The sequence below is a fragment of the Myxine glutinosa genome, chromosome 8, assembly GCF_964187855.1.
Source record: "Myxine glutinosa chromosome 8, kmMyxGlut1.1, whole genome shotgun sequence".
NCBI classification, from domain to species: Eukaryota; Metazoa; Chordata; class Myxini; order Myxiniformes; family Myxinidae; genus Myxine; species Myxine glutinosa.
The window spans coordinates 8,536,808-8,557,980 of NC_136268.1; the positions used below are offsets into that span (position 1 = coordinate 8,536,808).

General features: G+C 46.7%; 2 protein-coding genes across 7 annotated transcripts in view; one reads left to right on the top strand and one right to left on the bottom strand.

Moving 5' to 3' along the window:
* The window catches only part of ADK (adenosine kinase), a 171,840-nt gene that overhangs the window by 75,772 nt on the left and 74,895 nt on the right, over positions 1-21,173 (top strand). The gene's annotated exons all lie outside the window — the stretch shown is intronic.
* Positions 1-21,173, bottom strand: part of USP39 (ubiquitin specific peptidase 39) — a 38,109-nt gene that overhangs the window by 7,769 nt on the left and 9,167 nt on the right. The window contains exons 5-9 of the mRNA XM_068123980.2: positions 11,029-11,181; positions 9,588-9,701; positions 3,901-4,087; positions 3,598-3,672; positions 3,351-3,418 (exon numbers count right to left, since the gene is read on the bottom strand). Of these exons, the coding sequence (XP_067980081.2) occupies positions 3,351-3,418; positions 3,598-3,672; positions 3,901-4,087; positions 9,588-9,701; positions 11,029-11,181 (597 nt within the window). The remainder of the gene's footprint in view (positions 1-3,350; positions 3,419-3,597; positions 3,673-3,900; positions 4,088-9,587; positions 9,702-11,028; positions 11,182-21,173) is intronic.

Sequence of the window (21,173 nt, forward strand, 5' to 3'; positions counted from 1 at the left end):
AATCCTCTCCAAGAAGTTCTGTCACTCAAGCTTTTGGGTCTCACTATCTGCCATGATCTTTCCTGGGAAAACCACATTTCCAAGCTGGCTTCCAAAGCCAGTCTACGACTGGGCATCCTCCGTCGTGCGAAGTCCTTCCTTACTTGGCACAACTGAGCTCCTCACCACATACAAGGCTTTCATCCGCAGCTCAATGGAATACTGTTCTCCCCTCTGGGCCGGTGCTCCTGCCTCACACCTAGCTCGGCTTCACGCTGTTGAAACCATAGCTTTCAGAATCATTGGAATCTCCCGCAATGACGCTATCTCCGAGGGCCTTTCACTTACTCACCGCAGGCAGGTTGGTGGTCTTTCCGTCTTCTACCGACTCCTCTCCGGCCTAGCCCCCCCAGCCCTGTCTGTGCTCTGTCCCCCAAATATTCCTACAGGTCGCACAAGATCTGCCTGCAACCCTCTTATGGTTAAACTGCCAAAATCAAGACTCTGCTCACCTTCACTCCTTCATTCCTCTTTCCTCCCACCTCTGGAACAAACTCCCCCACTCCCTTCAATCCCACTCCTCCCTCCAGGTCTTTAAAACAGCTGTTCACCACCATCTCTTATCTTCCCCGATCCAAAACCTTGATCTTTTCTACCCCCGCGTCACCACAAATTTCATAATAAATTCACCCCAAATCCTACACTTTTTTGAAATACCAACTTCTTTCCTGGAAGTCCTTGGTGTCCTTGCGTTTTATGCCTATCCTGCCTCCCCCCCAAGCCCTCTCCCTCCCACACATCTCCCGATGTCCCTGCTCTCAAATGTTGTTTGTGTGCTTCCTCCCCTTCTCTCCCCATCTTGTCTACCGCTCCCCTTTTTATATACTTTGTTTGCTGTTTTGTTTGATTTGTTTGTTTGATAAATGTTAGCTCTTTCACGAGCCTCGATTCTGTATACAAAAAAAATAAAATAATAATCTCCAGTCATCTCATCCCAAGTGCCATCTCCAGTCATCTCATCCCAACTCTCATTTCCAGTCATCTCATCCCAACTTCCATCTAATTTCCAGTCAGTCATCCCAACTTCCATCTCATTTCCAGTCAGTCATCCCAACTTCCATCTCATTTCCAGTCAGTCATCCCAACTTCCATCTCATTTCCAGTCAGTCATTCCGACTCTCATCTACAGTGCTTCACATGGACAACATTGTGCTGCCCCTCTGCCATCTTGACTAACGTAACATCGAGATATCTCATGCCAGAATCACGACACGTCACACTAGTGGCATGAACAACTAATGTGTGGCCTACATTTTGTTTCATTCGAATATCTTCATCCGGTTTGTTTCATTCGACAAAGAATAGGAGGCATTGTCAGAGAAATGCTTGGCTGTACTGTACCTCCGATAGAAAAACTCATTCGCGTCCTTTCTATTTTTACATAGTCGCTTTTTTTCAGACTCGAGTCATGTAAATCATGACGAAACTAGAACAATGCGACTGTCGCCAATATGCCTCCGCATAGTCCCACAACGGGTAGATGCCTTCATTCACTGTCCTAAAAATAAACAAGTTTGAATTGAAATCCCTTCAGCTGTTTTCACGAATCACATTTTCACCACCAGCCGTGACAGGTTTCACATCGATCGGTGAAGCTGTTTCAGAGAAGGGATTTTTTTATATATATATATCGGCTTTCAAGGTCATATGGCTGCCATACCACATGACGTGTATGACCTTTAAAAATGTGCACTCTGCATATGTATGGGTAGGGGATCACGTTTGTGAAGTTTCTTGTTGATCGGATGAGGTTCGTTTTTCTATCGGATAAGGTTCGATCGGCAGCTGTCAGGTGAGAAGTTGTAGCATTCTTCCATCAGAATTCTAACCTGAAAGATGCATTCAAACACCAAAAACCCATTTTGTTTACTTTATATTTTTGTTACATGTAGAACCACTTGTTTTAATATTAATTTATATATATTATACGAGGGATGACAATGCTTCCCTCGCACTACCGCAGCTCCGCCACAAACCAATCAAAGGGGACATCGACTCGTCGGAATGTGGGGGACTAGGGCGAAGATGGACATAATCAGTCATAGCACGTCGGGATTAGCGGGTGTCACATGAGGTGACAGACATGTTGATGCTTGACAACACCCACGAATCAGAATTAACATGTCAAGATACCGAGACAGCACATCATGCACACAGCACTCACAGATCGTCCGATTCAATTCCGCTCTACCACCCATTCCTGTCTATGTACCTGTACCTGTACCCCTCGTTCCTGTTACTTCTCTGTACCGATCCAATTCTGTGTTAAACTGATGTACTGTTCCTGTACCCCTCTATCCCTATTATTTCTAACATTTCGAACTCCATATCACCTGCCACCATCTTCCCAAGAAGACCATTTCCTACATTGACTCTGCGAAATACTCCTTCCTTTCTACCTTTAACCCATAGAGCGGGACTGGTGGCCACGATTGTGGCTCTACCCAATATGGCCATTAAAATATTTTTGTTAATTAATGCGCAAATAATACCCCCTCTATCTAGTGTCTCTACATTTCTGGCCTACTCACCAGTAAATCCAGCAAGTTATGCGTTAGCTCTCTTATTTACTCTCAAATCATATCACATGGTTAAAAAAAATAAAATAATAATAAATAAAAATTCCTGCATCGATTATATAAATGCCATGTGAAGGTTTTGGGTAAATAAAAAATAAATTCCCCTGATGAACGGACCTGTCATGTCGGGAGACTTTTGCTTGGATACACAGGTGTCCGTGAAAGACACGGAATACCGTACATGCTCAATCATCCAAACAAAGCGTTTCCAAAAGTGTTTCTCTTGCTCTTCCACGAGTTAAAATCAAAACCCGGAAATTCGACAAATGCATTTTGACGGTTACATATATGTGTGCGAACACAAATAAAACATGAGCAACAGCCTCGGATGGAAACGCCAAAACAAGCCGAGCAAACCAGGATGGCATGACACATGCATGAGATATGAACTCCAACCTTGGCACGAGATGCACGGTTCCCCAATTCCTGGTAAAGTAACTCATTGCAACACCGACGGACAATTGGCATCCATAAAACGCAACTTTCAAAACTCTTGTGGCTCCATGGGTCTGCCTCAAGGAGATTCAAAGGATAAGGAACCTGTAATGCAGGACGGCCGTTTCGGGGAAATCCCATCAAAAGACAGAGAAAAATAAACCGCTTCCTGGACAAAGCAGGCAATTGTGGCGTCGGCCCCACTTCCGAGGGATTCCGACCCTAAATGACCGAAACCAGGTTTAGGAGTCGGGAGAGCGTGTTCGTGTCGAGTAGCGTAATCATGGAGATAGTTACCAAATCTGGATGCAGCAGTTTCCTCGAGTAAACCATCATGGCTCCTTGGAAAACGTTGGTCACGATCGCTGTAGATAAAAGACAAAGGTGGTCGAGAGATCGCGGAACAGAACATCTTCACATTGTGAGTGAAGCAATAGTGTGTATGAAATTTAAATAAAATAACAAATGGTCCAATGTCAGGTGTGCAAATGAACGCACGAGTGGTCCCAGGTATTGGAAAATACGTGGTCGGGCTGTTACTCACTGTGTTTCCGCCTCGTACCACCAAGAGCCAGATGGAGGCTGTTGAGGAACCATGACAGGAAGTCGATTGGGTCTCCTGAAGTGCACGGTAAGGGAGGGTTCGAATGGAGGATCGAGGCAATGAAAGGACAGATTCAGGCAAACATCTACCAGGCACCTCCACAGCACATAGGCATAACCAATATTACCTGACCAAGGTAGTTGAAGAGCGATGCTCAAAGTGACCGTTCACCATTCAGTGGTCACAATAATATATAAAAAGGGTTTCCCATTTCCGACCCCATTCCTTCGCACGACGACTCACCCTGTCGCGTGATCTGGAAGCGTTTGTGTGAGCACAGCACAACAGCCTGGAGCATTTCGTGGGGAGACACGTGAGCCTTGAAGCCTCGAGGGTTCCACAGCTTCCGGAGAAGCTCCCCAAAGCGACGCCACAAGAGGGCAGGGGGAGGAGAGCCTGGCGGGCGTTGACTGCCACTGATAGACAACACCTGGAGATGAAAGGTGGATTGGAGGGGTGGAGAGAGAGGTGGTGTTATTCTCCATCACTTTCAATTAGTGATCAACTGATTATATCGGCTGATATCTGGCATTTTGAGGTGATAGGCCGATATTAAAATAAATAAATATAAATTTTCCTTATATTGATACTAAACAGCTTGATGATCAAACAGTTGTTGCTTTTCAGACTAAAAGACCGAGTTACTATCCTCCCTGGGGTATACAGATTACAGTAGATCTAGGCCAAGGTTTCTTCGTCTGTGGTGGACGTGATAAGCATAGAATGCCGCCAGGATGATCTAGGCCAAGGTTTGTTAGTCTGTGGTGGACATGATAAGCATAGAATGCTGCTAGGATGATCTAGGCCAAGGTTTGTTAGTCTGTGGTGGACATGATAAGCATAGAATGCCGCCAGGATGATCTAGGCCAAGGTTTGTTAGTCTGTGGTGGACGTGATGAGCATAGAATGCCGCTAGGATGTCGGGATTCCTCAAACTTTCTTTCAGTTTAGTGTTAAACAGCAGTAGCAACTGGTTAAAAAGGTTTGTGTTTAATAAATTTGTTAATTCAAGTCCAACAATTGTGTGCAATTCTCCTCCAAAGGGGTAATTGTGATCCTTGTGTAAAGGGGTAAAGGGGTAAGTGTGATCACGTCTGGGGTGAATTAGTGGGGGTAGAAAAGATCAAGGTTTTGGATGGGGGAAGATAAGAGATGGACGGCAGAAGGCAGAAGATTGGAGGTCTCGTCTCTTCAAAGCTGTCCATGCACACTCGCTTTCGAAGTTAAGTAACTTTTCTCAATTGTGTTTTTGTCGAAACTGGTCTTGTATATACCTATTGGGGTGTCTTGAATAGTATTCTTGGCGTTGGTTTTTCATACCTGTGTACAGAATCGTCGGTCTCTCTTATCGCGTATTCTGAGGCCTAAGTGTAGTACGAGGCTACTGTGTCCAACCTTGGCTTGAGGCTTCGTTTTTGTCTCAGCGGTTCTCTGATCGCGCTGCAATTATTTTCCGGTCTCTGTTTTTCACGGTCTTTTCATCCCATACTTCCTTGTTTTAAAATCTCAAAAAAAAAAAAAATAACCCAAAAACATTTCCTTCTGTTCTTATTCGTTTATTCGTTCTTATTTGTTCGTTCGTTCGTTTTACGACCACGTTGTTTCGTTTGTGATCACGTTGTTAAAAAATGTCTCATCTGACCCCTGAAGACCTGTATTCTGTCATATTCTATAACACCTTTTTCTTCTTCTTCTATAAAAGGATGCTTTCGACTTGCTCACCAAATCCATTCATTCCAAAAAAAAATTCCATCTCTTATAGTGCATCTTTCATTCATTCCCTAAACTCTCCAGCACTCCATCCTCCCTCCAGCGTCCTCAAACGTATTTTTGACTCGAATGTCTCAAGAAACTCATTTTGCAATAAATGTTCGTTTCCCATTAATCGTACATTTTTCAAAATCCCATCACCCCAAAATCCCATTTCCCATCACCCCTCCCCTCTAAATCTACCCCCTTGCCCATCCCCTCCAAATCATCCCCATCACCCATCTCTTTCAAATCTTCACCCTTGCCCCTCCCCTCCAAATCTTCCCAATCACCCATTCCTTTCAAATCTCCCCCCACACCCCTCCGCTCCGAGACTCTCCCTCGCTCCTCCCCTCCTAGACTCCCCTCTCACCCCTCCCCCTCAAAGCGTCCTCCCTGCTTCTTCCCCCTTCCAACTTTCACCTTCATCTCCCTCAACCTTCTGCCTCGCTCTTCCCCCTCGTCAAATAACACCTCACTGCGCCTCTCCCAATCACCATCAAACCTTTTGTCTGCCCCATTCTTCCCTTTCTCCAAGCTATTCTGTAATCTCCGACACACCTTCAACAGCTCTCCCTACCTCTTCCTCCTCTTCCACATCTTACCCTACCGCTCCCCCCCCCTGTTCTGTATCCGATGCTCCCCCTTCCTCTTCCTTAACAGTATGGACCTCAAACATCCGGGGCCTTCGCTCAAACTTGTCTGATCTCTCCATACAGGTTGCTTCTGACAAACCAGACGTGATCTGCTTAACAGAAACTTTCCTCCTTCATGATGTCTCTGATTCCTTGGTATCTCTCCCAGGTTACTCCCTCCTCCGGTATGATAGACCTGAGCCTCGTCCTGGAGGTGGGGTTGCTATCTTTATAAAAAACTCTCTTCCTCACTCGCCCTGCACTGCCCTCTCTCCACCTCACCCCCAGGAATACCTTTGGCTACGGCTTCCCCTTCGCTCCCACCTTTTGTTCATATGTGTGTTGTACCGTCCACCAAACAGTGATGACTCCATCTACATCTCGCTGTCTGAGAATATGGACCAACTTCTATCTACCCATCCCAACTCTCTCTTCCTCATATGTGGTGATTTCAACTGTCACCATGCCAGTTGGCTGGGTGTGGGTACCGCTCTCACCAGCCATGGCTCTTCAGCAAAGGACTTCTGTGACTCACTGGGACTGACACAATCTGTCAATTTCCCGACCCGGATTTCAGTCAACGGAGCATCTTCTCTTCTGGACGTCGTTATGACTAACTTCCCTGAAAATGTCTGCTGCTCTTCTTCTGCTCCAATCGGCTCTTCTGATCATGTGCTTGTTAAAGTGGACATCTCTCTGACCATTCTCAGAGAGCCTCCTCAGCGTCGACGAGTCTGGCATTTCACTCAGGCCAACTGGCACGGTCTTCAAGCAGCCATCAATCATCTGGACTGGTCTCCCATCTCTACTGCCTCTGACATAAATTCTTCCTGGGAATTCTTCCAAAGCAAAGTGCTCTCTCTCATGCACAGATTTATCCCATCTCGTCTTCTGTTGTCTTACCCTTCCTCCCGTCCATGGTACACGGAATCTTGTGGTGAGGCTATTGCCCAGAAACAACTTGCTTTCGCCTCCTGGAAAGCAAATCCAACGGAAGGAAATCTCATTTCCTTTCACAAAGCCCGAAACAAGTGTGTGTCCACCCTCAGGAGAGCCAGGAAACAATATCTCTCCGTTCTCAGGACCGAACTCTCTTATCTGTCTCCCTCTTCCAAATCCTGGTGGCGTCTGGTCAAATCTGTTTCTGGTGTTTGTTCCCCCTCCATCCCCTCCCTCACCTCAAATGGCCACACGGCTGACTCCGCGCGTGAAAAAGCTGAATGCCTCAACTCTGTGTTTGCCTCTAAATCTTCTGTCCCAAACCCATCCCTCTCTGTACCCACCGTACCCAGTCGTACCCAGCTGCTCCTGGACTCTGTGTCCTTTCCTCCTGACAAGGTGGAAAAGTTTCTGTCAACCCTCGACTCGGATTCTGCAACTGGACCTGACGGCATCAGCCCACGGGTCCTAAAATCCTGTTCTTCCGCTCTTTCACTCCCTCTCTCTGTTCTCTTCACCCTCTCTTTTGCTCAAGGTCATCTTCCATCTGCTTGGAAATCTGCCAACATCACCGCTTTGCACAAAAAAGGTGCAAAAACAGATCCCAGCAACTACAGACCAATCAGCCTTCTCCCAATTATCAGCAAAGTCATGGAATCCATCATTGCTTCAGATATGAAATCTTTCCTCTTCTCCAATGGCTTGATCTCTGATCATCAATTTGGTTTCAGACCTGGACACTCTACTCTGGACATGCTGCTTCTGCTTTCTCAACAATGGATGGAGGTCCTCAATGCCAAACAGGAAATTAGAGCAGTCTCCCTTGACATATCACGTGCCTTCGATACGGTCTGGCACCCTGCTCTGCTCACCAAACTCTCCTCTTTTGGTATCAATGGAAATCTCCACGCATAGCTGGCGGACCTCCTCTCTAGTCGTAGTCAACGTGTGGCCCTGAATGGGTTTCTCTCATCTCCTCTTCCTGTTCAGGCTGGAGTTCCACAAGGCAGTGTTCTGGGCCCTGTGCTTTTTCTGGTCTTCATCAATGATCTCTCTGACTCTCTTGAAAATCCTCTGTATCTCTTTGCTGATGACTCTACTCTCTGTCGCTCCATTCTTCATCCGTCAGATCGGCAGTCTGCTGCCTCCTCACTCTCTGCAGACCTGGACAAAATCACAGACTGGGCAAACAAGTGGAACATGTCTTTCAATCCTGACAAATCTCACACTCTTACGATGTCTCTCCGAAAAGACCGACTGGACAACCCTCCCATCCACTTTCTGAATAATCCTCTCCAAGAAGTTCTGTCACTCAAGCTTTTGGGTCTCACTATCTGCCATGATCTTTCCTGGGAAAACAACATTTCAAATCTGGCCTCCAAAGCCAGTCGCCGACTGGGCATCCTCCGTCGTGCAACGTCCTTCCTTGGCACACCTGAGCTCCTCACCACATACAAGGCTTTCATCCGCAGCTCAATGGAATACTGCTCTCCCCTCTGGGCTGGTGCTCCTGCCTCACACCTAGCTCGTCTTCACGCTGTTGAAACCAAAGCATTCAGAATCATTGGAATCTCCCGCGATGAAGCCAACTCCAAGGGCCTCTCACTCACTCACCGCAGGCAGGTTGGTGGTCTTTCCATCTTCTACCGACTCCTCTCTGGCCTTGCCCCCCCAGCTCTCTCTGGGCTCTGTCCCGCAAATATTCCTACAGGTCGCACAAGATCTGCCTGCAACCCTCTTATGGTCAAACTGCCAAAATCAAGACTCTCTGCTCACCTTCACTCCTTCATTCCTCTCTTCTCCCGCCTCTGGAACAAACTCCCTCACTCTCTTCAATCCCACTCCACCCTCCAGGTCTTTAAAACTGCTGTTCACCACCATCTCTTATCTTCCCCCATCCAAAACCTTGATCTTTTCTACCCCCGCTAATTTCACCCCAATTCCACTTTTTTGAAATACCAACTTCTGTCCTGGAAGTCCTTGGTGTCCTTGGTGTCCTTGTGTTTTATACTTCTCCCTCCACCCCCCCCCCCTTCCCACGCCTCCTCCCCCCACCCCCTCCCCCTTCCCACGCCTCCTCCCCCCAAGCCCTCTCCCTTCCACCTGCTCTCAAATGTTGTGTTTGTGTGGTTCACCTTCTCTCCCCATCTTATTTTCCGCTCCCTCTTTTTGTGTGTTTTGTTTGTCTGGTTGATTTGTTTGTGAAGTAAATGTTAGCTCTTTCACGAGCCTCGATTCAGTATACAAAAAAAAAAAAAAAAAAAAAAAAAAAAATTCTCATTCTTTATTTATTAAATTGTTTAATCAGATGCATATAATCGGTCACCGCCCTCTCCCTGAATCCCCCTGCCTCCCGCTCTATAATTAACAGTATCGGCATCGTTCCTTGAAAAACCCATAAATCGGTCGACCTCTACATTCAATAGAGTACCTTTTTACGAGAGAAAAACAAATGATCATTTGTTCATTTCCAGAAAATTGTCCGATCTGCCGAAAGGTGAACCTTAATGGAGACCCATGGGACAGCCACAGCAGTCATTACCAATCAGAGAGCGAGCTGACCAACCCTGGTGCAATAAGGTTTGGTGTTTACGTCAGTATGGTTACCTTGCTCTTGCTGCCAAAAGTTCTTCCTTTCTTTTTATCACTTGCAGGAAATGAGCTGCCACCAGTCACGTTGCTTAGGAAGTAGTTACGAAGAGGTGGTACATTTGAGAGAGCCTAAGGAAGTGCAAACAGTGAAAGTGTCTCAGTTAGTCTGCATTTACAACAGGTGTTCATGGACGAGTGTAACAGGGGGAAAATTTCAGCAGGAAGCGGGAAATATGTGAAATATTTGGAGAACACATGCATTGGAGCACAAGGAGAGGAGCTGCAGGTGAAAGGGGGACAAGGTCTCAGCGAGTACAGCGAAGCTCAGGTAAAAATGGGATAGACCATGAGGTGGCATTGACCAGCAGGCCTGAAGCAACAGGCATGACAACAGACTCAGGAAAACCGTTTCACACACAAGAGGGGGAGGATGAACACGGCTTACAGCATCGAGCTAAAATGTCGGGACAACATAAAAGTTTCTGGGAAAAGGTACACAACCTGGGGAGCGGACAGGTGTTAGGCAGAAAAGTGAGACGGCAGGAGTACAAGGCCAAAACAAGCCAGTACCAGACTGTAAAGGTAAACAATCCACCTGCAGTGAGTGAGCAGCAAACCTTGGAACTCGGTCTTGTGTCACGAGATGTCAACGACATGGAGTTTTAGGTTCCATGGCCTTCATGGAGGGAAAAGATAAGAAGCACAAGCCCATGGGGTGGGGATATTGTCTGACCCATCAGACGTAGGCCTTGTATCCCGTTATTAACGATATGGAGGAAGGGCTTGATCCTTTGGATAATTTTGAGGCTAGCTTAGAAAGTTAATCTGTCCATGATAAACTATTATTATAGATCATGTCGAGGCCCAGGAGCTACAGACACTAACTCCACCAGAGGTTGATAAAAACAAAAAGCTGGATTTGCCAATTTGTCCTGATGGAGGGACAAAGTGAGTGTGGGTTTTTCCTGCATTCACAGATGTCTTCCAGAGATATACAGGATATGTTCCAAAATACAAGCTGTGGTGGGAGGAATGGACGGAGATGAAGTTGATCGAGAAAACCGTGTACACAGTCACGTCAGTCAGGAGAGGGGGGGGGGGGGTAGACTCGGCACATAAACACAACATTGCTGTGGTGAGGGACAGAGATCCGGAGATATTCCTTTGGGAAGTGGTAGTGGGGGGGGGGAGGGAGAAGGGGGAGGTTGGGGGAAAGGAAGGTCTTGACAGCGCAACACTAGGGCCAGCATGACCAATGTGGGTACCAAAGAATAATTCGGGAGGGAGATGAGAGTTTTGGATATCCTGTGAAAGAAAGGCCTCTCTGAGTTCACATCGGGTGAAATAAAACGCTGACAGCATACAGTACATACAGTACATATGGTACATACAGTATACAATATACAATTATGGATGAAGACGATTTCGTGTAGTTTGCACAGAGTCGGTGCGAGACCTGGAAGACCACGTTGGCATAATCATTGGCCTTGATGTTGTTGAGACCGACTATCCCAGGAAGGTAGGTGCTGCCATCATAAGCCCGAGCCAACTTGGCCTGGTTGTCCAGCGCGCGGATTTGTTCTGGCATAAAGGTCGGTCGTAGGACGTACTGGAAACAGGAAATATGGAATAATAAACGAAAATGAAGTTTGTGGTTCGACTAAATGGGGCAAATTAAAAAACTTTTTAAATCAGGAAATCTGCCTGAGCTGATAAAAACTAGGCAAGTCTCAAAACGCAATAAGACGAAGAAGACCGCAAACGCATACTGGTGCTCTTGGAGACAAAGTACAGAGAAGTGCTGCAAAAGTTCCGAAAATAACAATAAAATCGTCATCATCAGGAAAATTTCCATGTTTTTACGACAACAATGAAGAAAATCCCAATATCATCATCCTTTACTTTTTCTTTAACAGCAACAAATATTTCCATGTTATTGTAGGGTTGGCCCAGGGAAGCTTGGCCCAAGTCTTTTACGAACCGGCTGGCCAGGCCTGATGTTCGACAAAGAACAGGTTGGAGCTGGAATTTCTCCATGGTGCCGGTGATAGCTCACCTACTGTTCACGAAAGACACCGTGGGATCTTTAACATCCACCAACTAATACCGGTGGACGGGACACGCCCAGTTTAACGTCCATCCGAGGGACGCATCGATGCCTGGGAAACACCGGGATGACAGTTCGTAGCTAGGCCGGGATTCAAACCCAGGCTCGGCAACTTGGAGGCGAGTGTGCGTATCTTGAGTAGGCCATCCTGTCAGTCATTATAGCATCACTAGCAGAAGTACCCGGCATTGCCGGGCGGGGTAGGGGAGGGGAAAGGGGAGGGGAGGGGAACGGGGCGAGAGCGAGCCCCCTTGGTAAAGCGAGCGATTTTTTTTTTCATAGCGTCATAGCGTCATAGTGTCATAGCGTTCATAGCGTTTCATAGCGTCATAGCTATTTTTTTTTTCATAGCGTCATAGCGTTCATATCATAGCGTCATCGCGTTCATAGCATTTCATAGTGTCATAGCGATTTTTTGTTTCATAGCGTCATATCGTTCATAGCGTCATAGCTTCATAGCGTCATGTCGTTCATAGCGTCATCGCGTTCATAGCGTTTCATAGCCTCATAGCGATTTTTTTGTTCATAGCGTCATATCGTTCATAGCGTCATCGCGTTCATAGCGTTTCATAGCCTCATAGCGATTTTTTTGTTCATAGCGTCATATCGTTCATACCTTCATAGCGTTTCATAGCGTCATAGCGTCATCGCGTTTCATAGCGTCATAGCGATTTTTTTTTTCATAGCATCATAGCGTTCATAGCGTCGTAGCGTCATCACGTGATCGCTCTGAGCGAATCAGCGCCCACCTGCTCTGATTCCGTGCGCTGAAATGCGCTGAGGTAAATATGAATAAAAAAGATGGATCGTCAAATATTTTGAGTTCGGCCATGTCTATGCCAAATATCAAGCACGTAAGCCTCTCCGTTTAGGAGTCTATCGGTAACATCACACACACACACACACACACACACACACACACACACACACACACACACACACACACACACACACACACACACACACACACACACACACACACACACACACACACACACACACACAAACTGTGTTTTATATATCTATCTATAATTCCAGTAATCTCTGTGTGTATGTATGTCTGTGACCGCTGTTTCTCGACAACCACGGGTCTGATATACTTTAAACTTGCCAGGTATATTGCTGGGGACCCGAGGATGTGCCTTTTCAAGGTTTCATATTAATCGGACAAGTAGTTACCGAGCTATGTCCAAAAAACGATTCAACCAATCAGAGAGCAGCGAGCTATCACGTGTGCCGAACGTGGCGAACAGACTCTGCCTCGGACGGCACATTTGAGAGCGTATTCATTTATTTCACGTTGGCAAACTATGTTGGCGTTAAACTATGTTTTAAAACTAATTAAAACTAATTTGCGATTCATCATAACTGCGATATGCGACCTTCCGGACAGTCAAATGAGGACGTCACTTCCGGACTTACGGACTCGCAAGCCGTTCGCTTTCCGTTCACGCAAGCCGTTCGCTGGACCAAACCATTTCATGTAAATAGAGGGGGGGGATATAATTTTAGATATATATATAGTACGGGCATGCCCTAGTATATATAGATTGCAGGAGGAGGTGGTGGTCGACTCCAAGGGATCTGAGTGATATATAGTATTGTAGGAGGGGGTGGTGGTCGATTCCAAGGGATCTGAGTGATATTTAGTGTTGTAGGAGGAGGTGGTGGTCGATTCCAAGGGATCTGGGTGATAGTTAGTATTGCAGGAGGAGGTGGTGGCCGATTCCAAGGGATCTGGGTGATATTTAGTATTGCAGGAGGAGGTGGTGGTCGATTCCAAGGGATCTGAGTGATATTTAGTATTGCAGGAGGAGGTGGTGGTCGATTCCAAGGGATCTGGGTGATATTTAGTATTGTAGGAGGAGGTGGTGGTCGATTCCAAGGGATCTGAGTGATATTTAGTATTGCAGGAGGAGGTGGTGGTCGATTCCAAGGGATCTGGGTGATATTTAGTATTGCAGGAGGAGGTGGTGGTCGATTCCAAGGGATCAGAGTGATATTTAGTATTGTAGGAGGAGGTGGTGCTCGATTCCAAGGGATCTGAGTGATATATAGTATTGTAGGAGGGGGTGGTGGCCGATTCCAAGGGATCTGGGTGATATTTAGTATTGCAGGAGGAGGTGGTGGCCGATTCCAAGGGATCTGGGTGATATTTAGTATTGCAGGAGGAGGTGGTGGCCGATTCCAAGGGATCTGGGTGATATTTAGTATTGCAGGAGGAGGTGGTGGCCGATTCCAAGGGATCTGGGTGATATTTAGTATTGCAGGAGGAGGTGGTGGTCGATTCCAAGGGATCTGGGTGATATTTAGTATTGCAGGAGGAGGTGGTGGTCGATTCCAAGGGATCTGAGTGATATATAGTATTGTAGGAGGGGGTGGTGGTCGATTCCAAGGGATCTGAGTGATATATAGTATTGTAGGAGGGGGTGGTGGTCGATTCCAAGGGATCTGGGTGATATTTAGTATTGTAGGAGGGGGTGGTGGTCGATTCCAAGGGATCTGAGTGATATATAGTATTGTAGGAGGGGGTGGTGGTCGATTCCAAGGGATCTGAGTGATATATAGTATTGTAGGAGGGGGTGGTGGCCGATTCCAAGGGATCTGAGTAATATATAGTATTGTAGGAGGAGGTGGTGGTCGATTCCAATGGATCTGGGTGATATTTAGTATTGTAGGAGGGGGTGGTGGTCGATTCCAAGGGATCTGGGTGATATTTAGTATTGTAGGAGGGGGTGGTGGTCGATTCCAAGGGATCTGGGTGATATTTAGTATTGTAGGAGGAGGTGGTGGTCGATTCCAAGGGATCTGGGTGATATTTAGTATTGTAGGAGGGGGTGGTGGTCGATTGTGAGGGATCTGGGTGATATTTAGTATTGTAGGAGGAGGTGGTGGTCGATTCCAAGGGATCTGAGTGATATTTAGTATTGTAGGAGGGGGTGGTGGTCGATTCCAAGGGATCTGGGTGATATTTAGTATTGTAGGAGGAGGTGGTGGTCGATTGTGAGGGATCTGGGTGATATTTAGTATTGTAGGAGGAGGTGGTGGTCGATTCCAAGGGATCTGAGTGATATTTAGTATTGTAGGAGGAGGTGGTGGTCGATTCCAAGGGATCTGGGTGATATTTAGTATTGTAGGAGGGGGTGGTGGTCGATTGTGAGGGATCTGGGTGATATTTAGTATTGTAGGAGGGGGTGGTGGTCGATTGTGAGGGATCTGGGTGATATTTAGTATTGTAGGAGGAGGTGGTGGTCGATTGTGAGGGATCTGAGTGATATTTAGTATTGTAGGAGGAGGAGGTGGTGGTCGATTCCAAGGGATCTGAGTGATATTTAGTATTGTAGGAGGTGGTGGTGGTCGATTGTGAGGAATCTGAGTGATATTTAGTATTGCAGGAGGAGGTGGTGGTGGTCGATTGTGAGGGATCTGGGTGATATTTAGTATTGTAGGAGGAGGTGGTGGTCGATTCCAAGGGATCTGAGTGATATATAGTATTGTAGGAGGAGGTGGTGGTCGATTCCAAGGGATCTGGGTGACATTTAGTATTGTAGGAGGAGGTGGTGGTCGATTCCAAGGGATCTGGGTGATATTTAGTATTGTAGGAGGTGGTGGTGGTCGATTCCAAGGGATCTGAGTGATATATAGTATTGTAGGAGGAGGTGGTGGTCGATTCCAATGGATCTGGGTGATATTTAGTATTGTAGGAGGGGGTGGTGGTCGATTCCAAGGGATCTGGGTGATATTTAGTATTGCAGGAGAAGGTGGTGGTCGATTCCAAGGGATCTGAGTGATGTATAGTATTGTAGGAGGAGGTGGTGGTCGATTTCAAGGGATCTGAGTGATATATAGTATTGTAGGAGGAGGTGGTGGTCGATTCCAAGGGATCTGGGTGATATTTCGTATTGCAGGAGGAGGTGGTGGTCGATTCCAAGGGATCTGGGTGATATTTAGTATTGTAGGAGGGGGTGGTGGTCGATTCCAAGGGATCTGGGTGATATTTAGTATTGTAGGAGGGGGTGGTGGTCGATTGTGAGGGATCTGAGTGATATTTAATATTGTAGGAGGGGGTGGTGGTCGATTGTGAGGGATCTGAGTGATATTTAGTATTGTAGGAGGTGGTGGTGGTCGATTGTGAGGGATCTGAGTGATATTTAGTATTGTAGGAGGTGGTGGTGGTCGATTGTGAGGGATCTGAGTGATATTTAGTATTGCAGGAGGAGGTGGTGGTCGATTGTGAGGGATCTGGGTGATATTTAGTATTGTAGGAGGTGGTGGTGGTCGATTGTGAGGGATCTGAGTGATATTTAGTATTGCAGGAGGAGGTGGTGGTCGATTGTGAGGGATCTGAGTGATATTTAGTATTGTAGGAGGTGGTGGTGGTCGATTGTGAGGGATCTGAGTGATATTTAGTATTGTAGGAGGTGGTGGTGGTCGATTGTGAGGGATCCAAGTGATATTTAGTATTGTAGGAGGTGGTGGTGGTCGATTGTGAGGGATCTGGGTGATATTTAGTATTGTAGGAGGGGGTGGTGGTCGATTGTGAGGGATCTGGGTGATATTTAGTATTGTAGGAGGAGGTGGTGGTCGATTCCAAGGGATCTGGGTGATATTTAGTATTGTAGGAGGGGGTGGTGGTCGATTGTGAGGGATCTGAGTGATATTTAGTATTGTAGGAGGGGGTGGTGGTCGATTGTGAGGGATCTGAGTGATATTTAGTATTGTAGGAGGTGGTGGTGGTCGATTGTGAGGGATCTGAGTGATATTTAGTATTGTAGGAGGTGGTGGTGGTCGATTGTGAGGGATCTGAGTGATATTTAGTATTGCAGGAGGAGGTGGTGGTGGTCGATTGTGAGGGATCTGAGTGATATTTAGTATTGCAGGAGGAGGAGGTGGTGGTCGATTCCAAGGGATCTGGGTGATATTTAGTATTGTAGGAGGAGGTGGTGGTCGATTGTGAGGGATCTGAGTGATATTTAGTATTGTAGGAGGAGGAGGTGGTGGTCGATTCCAAGGGATCTGAGTGATATTTAGTATTGTAGGAGGTGGTGGTGGTCGATTGTGAGGGATCTGAGTGATATTTAGTATTGCAGGAGGAGGTGGTGGTGGTCGATTGTGAGGGATCTGAGTGATATTTAGTATTGCAGGAGGTGGTGGTGGTCGATTCCAAGGGATCTGGGTGATATTTAGTATTGTAGGAGGAGGTGGTGGTCGATTGTGAGGGATCTGAGTGATATTTAGTATTGTAGGAGGAGGAGGTGGTGGTCGATTCCAAGGGATCTGAGTGATATTTAGTATTGTAGGAGGTGGTGGTGGTCGATTGTGAAGGATCTGAGTGATATATATAGATAGTCGCGCGGCAAGGAACATCACGTGATCGCTCTGAGCGATCGATTGCAACTCTGCGTCCTGTCGTGGGCGTGGCCAACGTGGCCTCAAGCCTCATGCACCCAGGTGATTGGCTAACTCGAGCTCGAGAGAGCCATAATGCGCTACGTTATGGCAAAAAATATGAATCTAAAGATGAAAGGGAAAAAAACCTATGTGGTGTGAATGGCAATGTTCGTCGCTTAAATGTGAAAAAAGGCAATTGCTTTTCGCTCTGAAATACGTGCGAACACGTAACTGAGTTAATGGCGGCAGGGAACATCACGTGATCGCTCTGAGCGAATCAGCGCGCTGCTCTGCGACCGGTCAGATTCCGGTCATAATATTTCGCGCTGAGATAAAAATATGGTAAAAGCATATTATGAAATAAATTTTTAGGTCAGCCATGTTCGTCCCAGGCTCAATGGCCATGTCTGTGCCAAATATCAAGTATGTGAGCCTCTCCGTTTAGGAGTCTATCGGTAACATTACATACACACACGCACACACAAACTGTGTTTTATATATATATAGATTGTCATAAAGTATTAAAATTGTAGTCAATCAATTAATCCTTACATCATCTTATAGATACTTGGACCATTCTCCAATAATTCTACCATTTTCATGGCCTCATTACCCTCTTCCGAGAGTATTACATAGGGGTCCATGTGTTTGTCTCTGTCCACACACAATGTGCTAATGTAGGCCACAAACGCCACCCGCTGGTAGCCAGTGTTTAACGTTATCATCTTTCAACCGAGTAAAGTATTGTTACGGTTTTGGAATAAAGGATAATCCCCCTCGTAGGTAGACGCACCACAACATGAAGCCTCGCGATAGTTCAGTTATTTCTTCGTGAATGTAAGCGTAGTCCTTTCCTGTGTTAGTTTTGCGTTGAGCAGGCTCGTGAGTAGGGCGGTCTTTTGGGCTGGAAATGCCACGTGGTAGGCCTTCAACAAGTCTGGCAAGGCCGAAGGGAGGCGCTGCAGGGGGAGTGACCGGTAAGAGCGAGCCGCCAATCAGAGCTCGAGGGGAGTGGCTAACCACGGCGATGAGAGGTGGGGCTTGGAACATTCGAGTAAGGCCGGGGCGGAGCCATAAAACCCTGCTCCGAGCCCCCCACATCAGTTGAGTCAGAGCCCCTGAGTAGTTGAGTTGAGAGTTGAGTCGGAGCCCCTGTGAGAGTGTTCGGGTCAAGGCATTGATCGAGTCAGAGAGAGAGAAAGCGCAAGAGAACGAGTCAATTGCATTGCCGGTTATCGAGATTGTACACGAACTTGCCCCGTGCCCCGTGCCCTGCGCTGTATTAATCGAGCGCTCGAGAAGACGACCCGTGCCGGGCCACAGACGCGTGATCTCCTCCTGCCTGCCTTCTCCTGCATACGTGCCGTGACCGCCAGAGAGCCACGCTGGGTGAGCTGCCCCGGAGCGACCGACGGCAAAGCGCATTTGGCGCGCGAACTTCTTTTCTTCTTTTCCCCGTGTGCGTGAGTGGGCCCTGTGTCTGGGGTTTAGTTAACATTGTTTAAGTGCCTGCTCTGTGTCTCTGCGAATCATTGTAAATAATAATAAATTGTGTTATTCCTCTTATTTGACCGTTCCCGCCCCTTCCATTAATTGGCCTCGCCTGGTGCCTGGTGTTGGCTTAGCGGTCAGGGTGCCGGCTTGGGATCCTAGGATCCTGGGTTTGAATCCCGGTTGATCGCTGAATTAACGCCAGGGGGTTGACTCAGCCTGTCATCCTTCCGAGGTCGGCAAATTGAGTACCAGCTTGCTGGGATGAATGGTCCCAGTGTGTACCCCGGTTTAGAATAGGTACACCGTATCCCTGCGCATCGTAAGAGCGTGACCAAGGGTTGGCGTCAGGAAGGGCATCCGGCCATAAAAACATTGCCTCAAACAGGGAACCATGATTGTCATGGGGCCCGCAAGGCTATCCCCCGCTCTAGCGGGGAAAATGGCCTTAAAACGATCATTCATTCATATATATATATGGTACGGATAGAACCGCTCCAATCGGTTTCCATAAAAGTAACGGCACGAGTCACGTGATACACACACCGCTCGGGCGTACTTGATTAAGCGTGGCTCGTGCGAGGTCCGGTCCCCGCTTTCGTGGCAGCGTGGGTTAAAGGTACGTGCGGCGTCGACCCGATACCCTTTTTCACGCTTGCTGCGGAAGTGGCGATTCGGCCTCGTGGACACGAAGACCCAGGGGGAAAAAGGGGTTTAATCCCCCCTTTGTAACGTGGAACAGGCTTTGGGAGATCCGCAACAGTATGTACACTTAGAATGTGAGTACATCTATAAAGTACATACTATTAGAACATGCATATGTCTACAAAGTACGGAATATGACGTCTACAAAATACATGCGATTGTAACATCAATCAATACCATAAACCAAATATGTTTGTCATCCTCATTGCATCGTCTGCACACCACAAAACCACACAAATACCACAAAACTCAAGTCCTGGCATAGGCCTGCAATCTCTGATTGTTCTTTCTAGTTTGAATATGGAATTTGCACATTTTCGATTTTGTGATTTAAAATTCCAATTCTTGTTACTTAAATTGGGAATAAAAGTGGACATTTTGTCAAAAACAAAACACATTGACGCTTATTAGCAACAACCCTTTCGACGTCTCGTACAAAGTCTAAATCATCTCAGCAACAAAAATAAATAGAAACTGAAAACGAACACGCGCACGAATCAAACACGGCCCTTGCTAATCGACGTCGTTCGCACAAATGTAAAAAAGGTTTGTGCTCAAAATGAACACCAACTGCTGCAACCTCCGTTCGGTGAACGTGACTCATTTTTCTGAAGTTTCCGTTTATTTTTCTGAAGATTAAAATGTCGTAGATGTCATCTCATCACGTACTTCACGTTTTACAGGCCTCTCCTCGTTTCTCAACAACGTTTTCAAATGGGATTCAGAGTCGAAAATCACCGGCAGGAAAGCCAAACTTGCAGGAGACAACGCCGGAGTCAAGACAGGTTCACAAGACAGGATAATCAAGACAGGATCGTCAAGACAGGATCGCCAAGACAGGATCGCCAAGACAGGATCGCCAAGACAGGATCGCCAAGACAGGATCGCCAAGACAGGATCGCCAAGACAGGATCGCCAAGACAGGATCGCCAAGACAGGATCGCCAAGACAGGATCGCCAAGACAGGATCGCCAAGACAGGATCGCCAAGACAGGATCGCCAAGACAGGATGCAGGAGACGTTAACGTCAGAGTCAAGACAGGACCGCGTTATCAAGACAAGACAGGATCACAAGACAGGATGCAGGAGAAGTTAACGCTTCCACCAACATTTCGGGCATTGAAGGAGAATCCGTGGTTAGTTTCTAATGGTCTCATCATGAAGGAGAAGAAAACAGACGTGATGATTGTGATGTCTTGTTCAGAAAGGTCGGAATAAATCCCTATCGTGTTGAATTGGACGATTCGGAAAATTCCATCCGTGGAGATGAAAGCGAGAACGATGATGCCGGTCAAAGGATTTGCCTTTTGATCTCGCACTGGGAAGGACAAATGAAACCTTCACGATTCGAATCTCAAAACTCGATTTGACTTTCAAGTCGTAAACAATGAAACGGTGGATTTGGAAGGTCCAGATTTAGAGGGTCCATTAAACTTCAAAGCTTGGACAGGGATGCACATGAGGATGCTTGCACACCTGTTGGGGGCATTTTCCCGCTCATGAATCACGACAAAACGTTCGAGGGCAACACACACGTGTGCAAGAACTTCACTAAAAATGAACTTTGTGCTCACTCTGTACATGTAACATGCACTCGATGCCAAGATCTCATCGCTTGACCCTCTGAGAACACGCCATGTTGGCATTTTGCCAACGAGCACAAGTGAGGAAAATAAACAAGAGATATCCATTTTTAAAAAATATTTTCGTTTAATTAACGATATCTGCCAAACCACGTGCCCTATCGCAAATTCCAAAAGGACATTTTAGTGCTGAACAGATCTGTGAAGTTTCCCCTCGATTGGATCAAAAATGAGGGAGGAGCTCAGTTTTAAAGGTTCATGCTTAAAAACGTCATAACTCTGAAACCATGTGACGCATGACGTCATGCTCGCTGACTTTTTTGT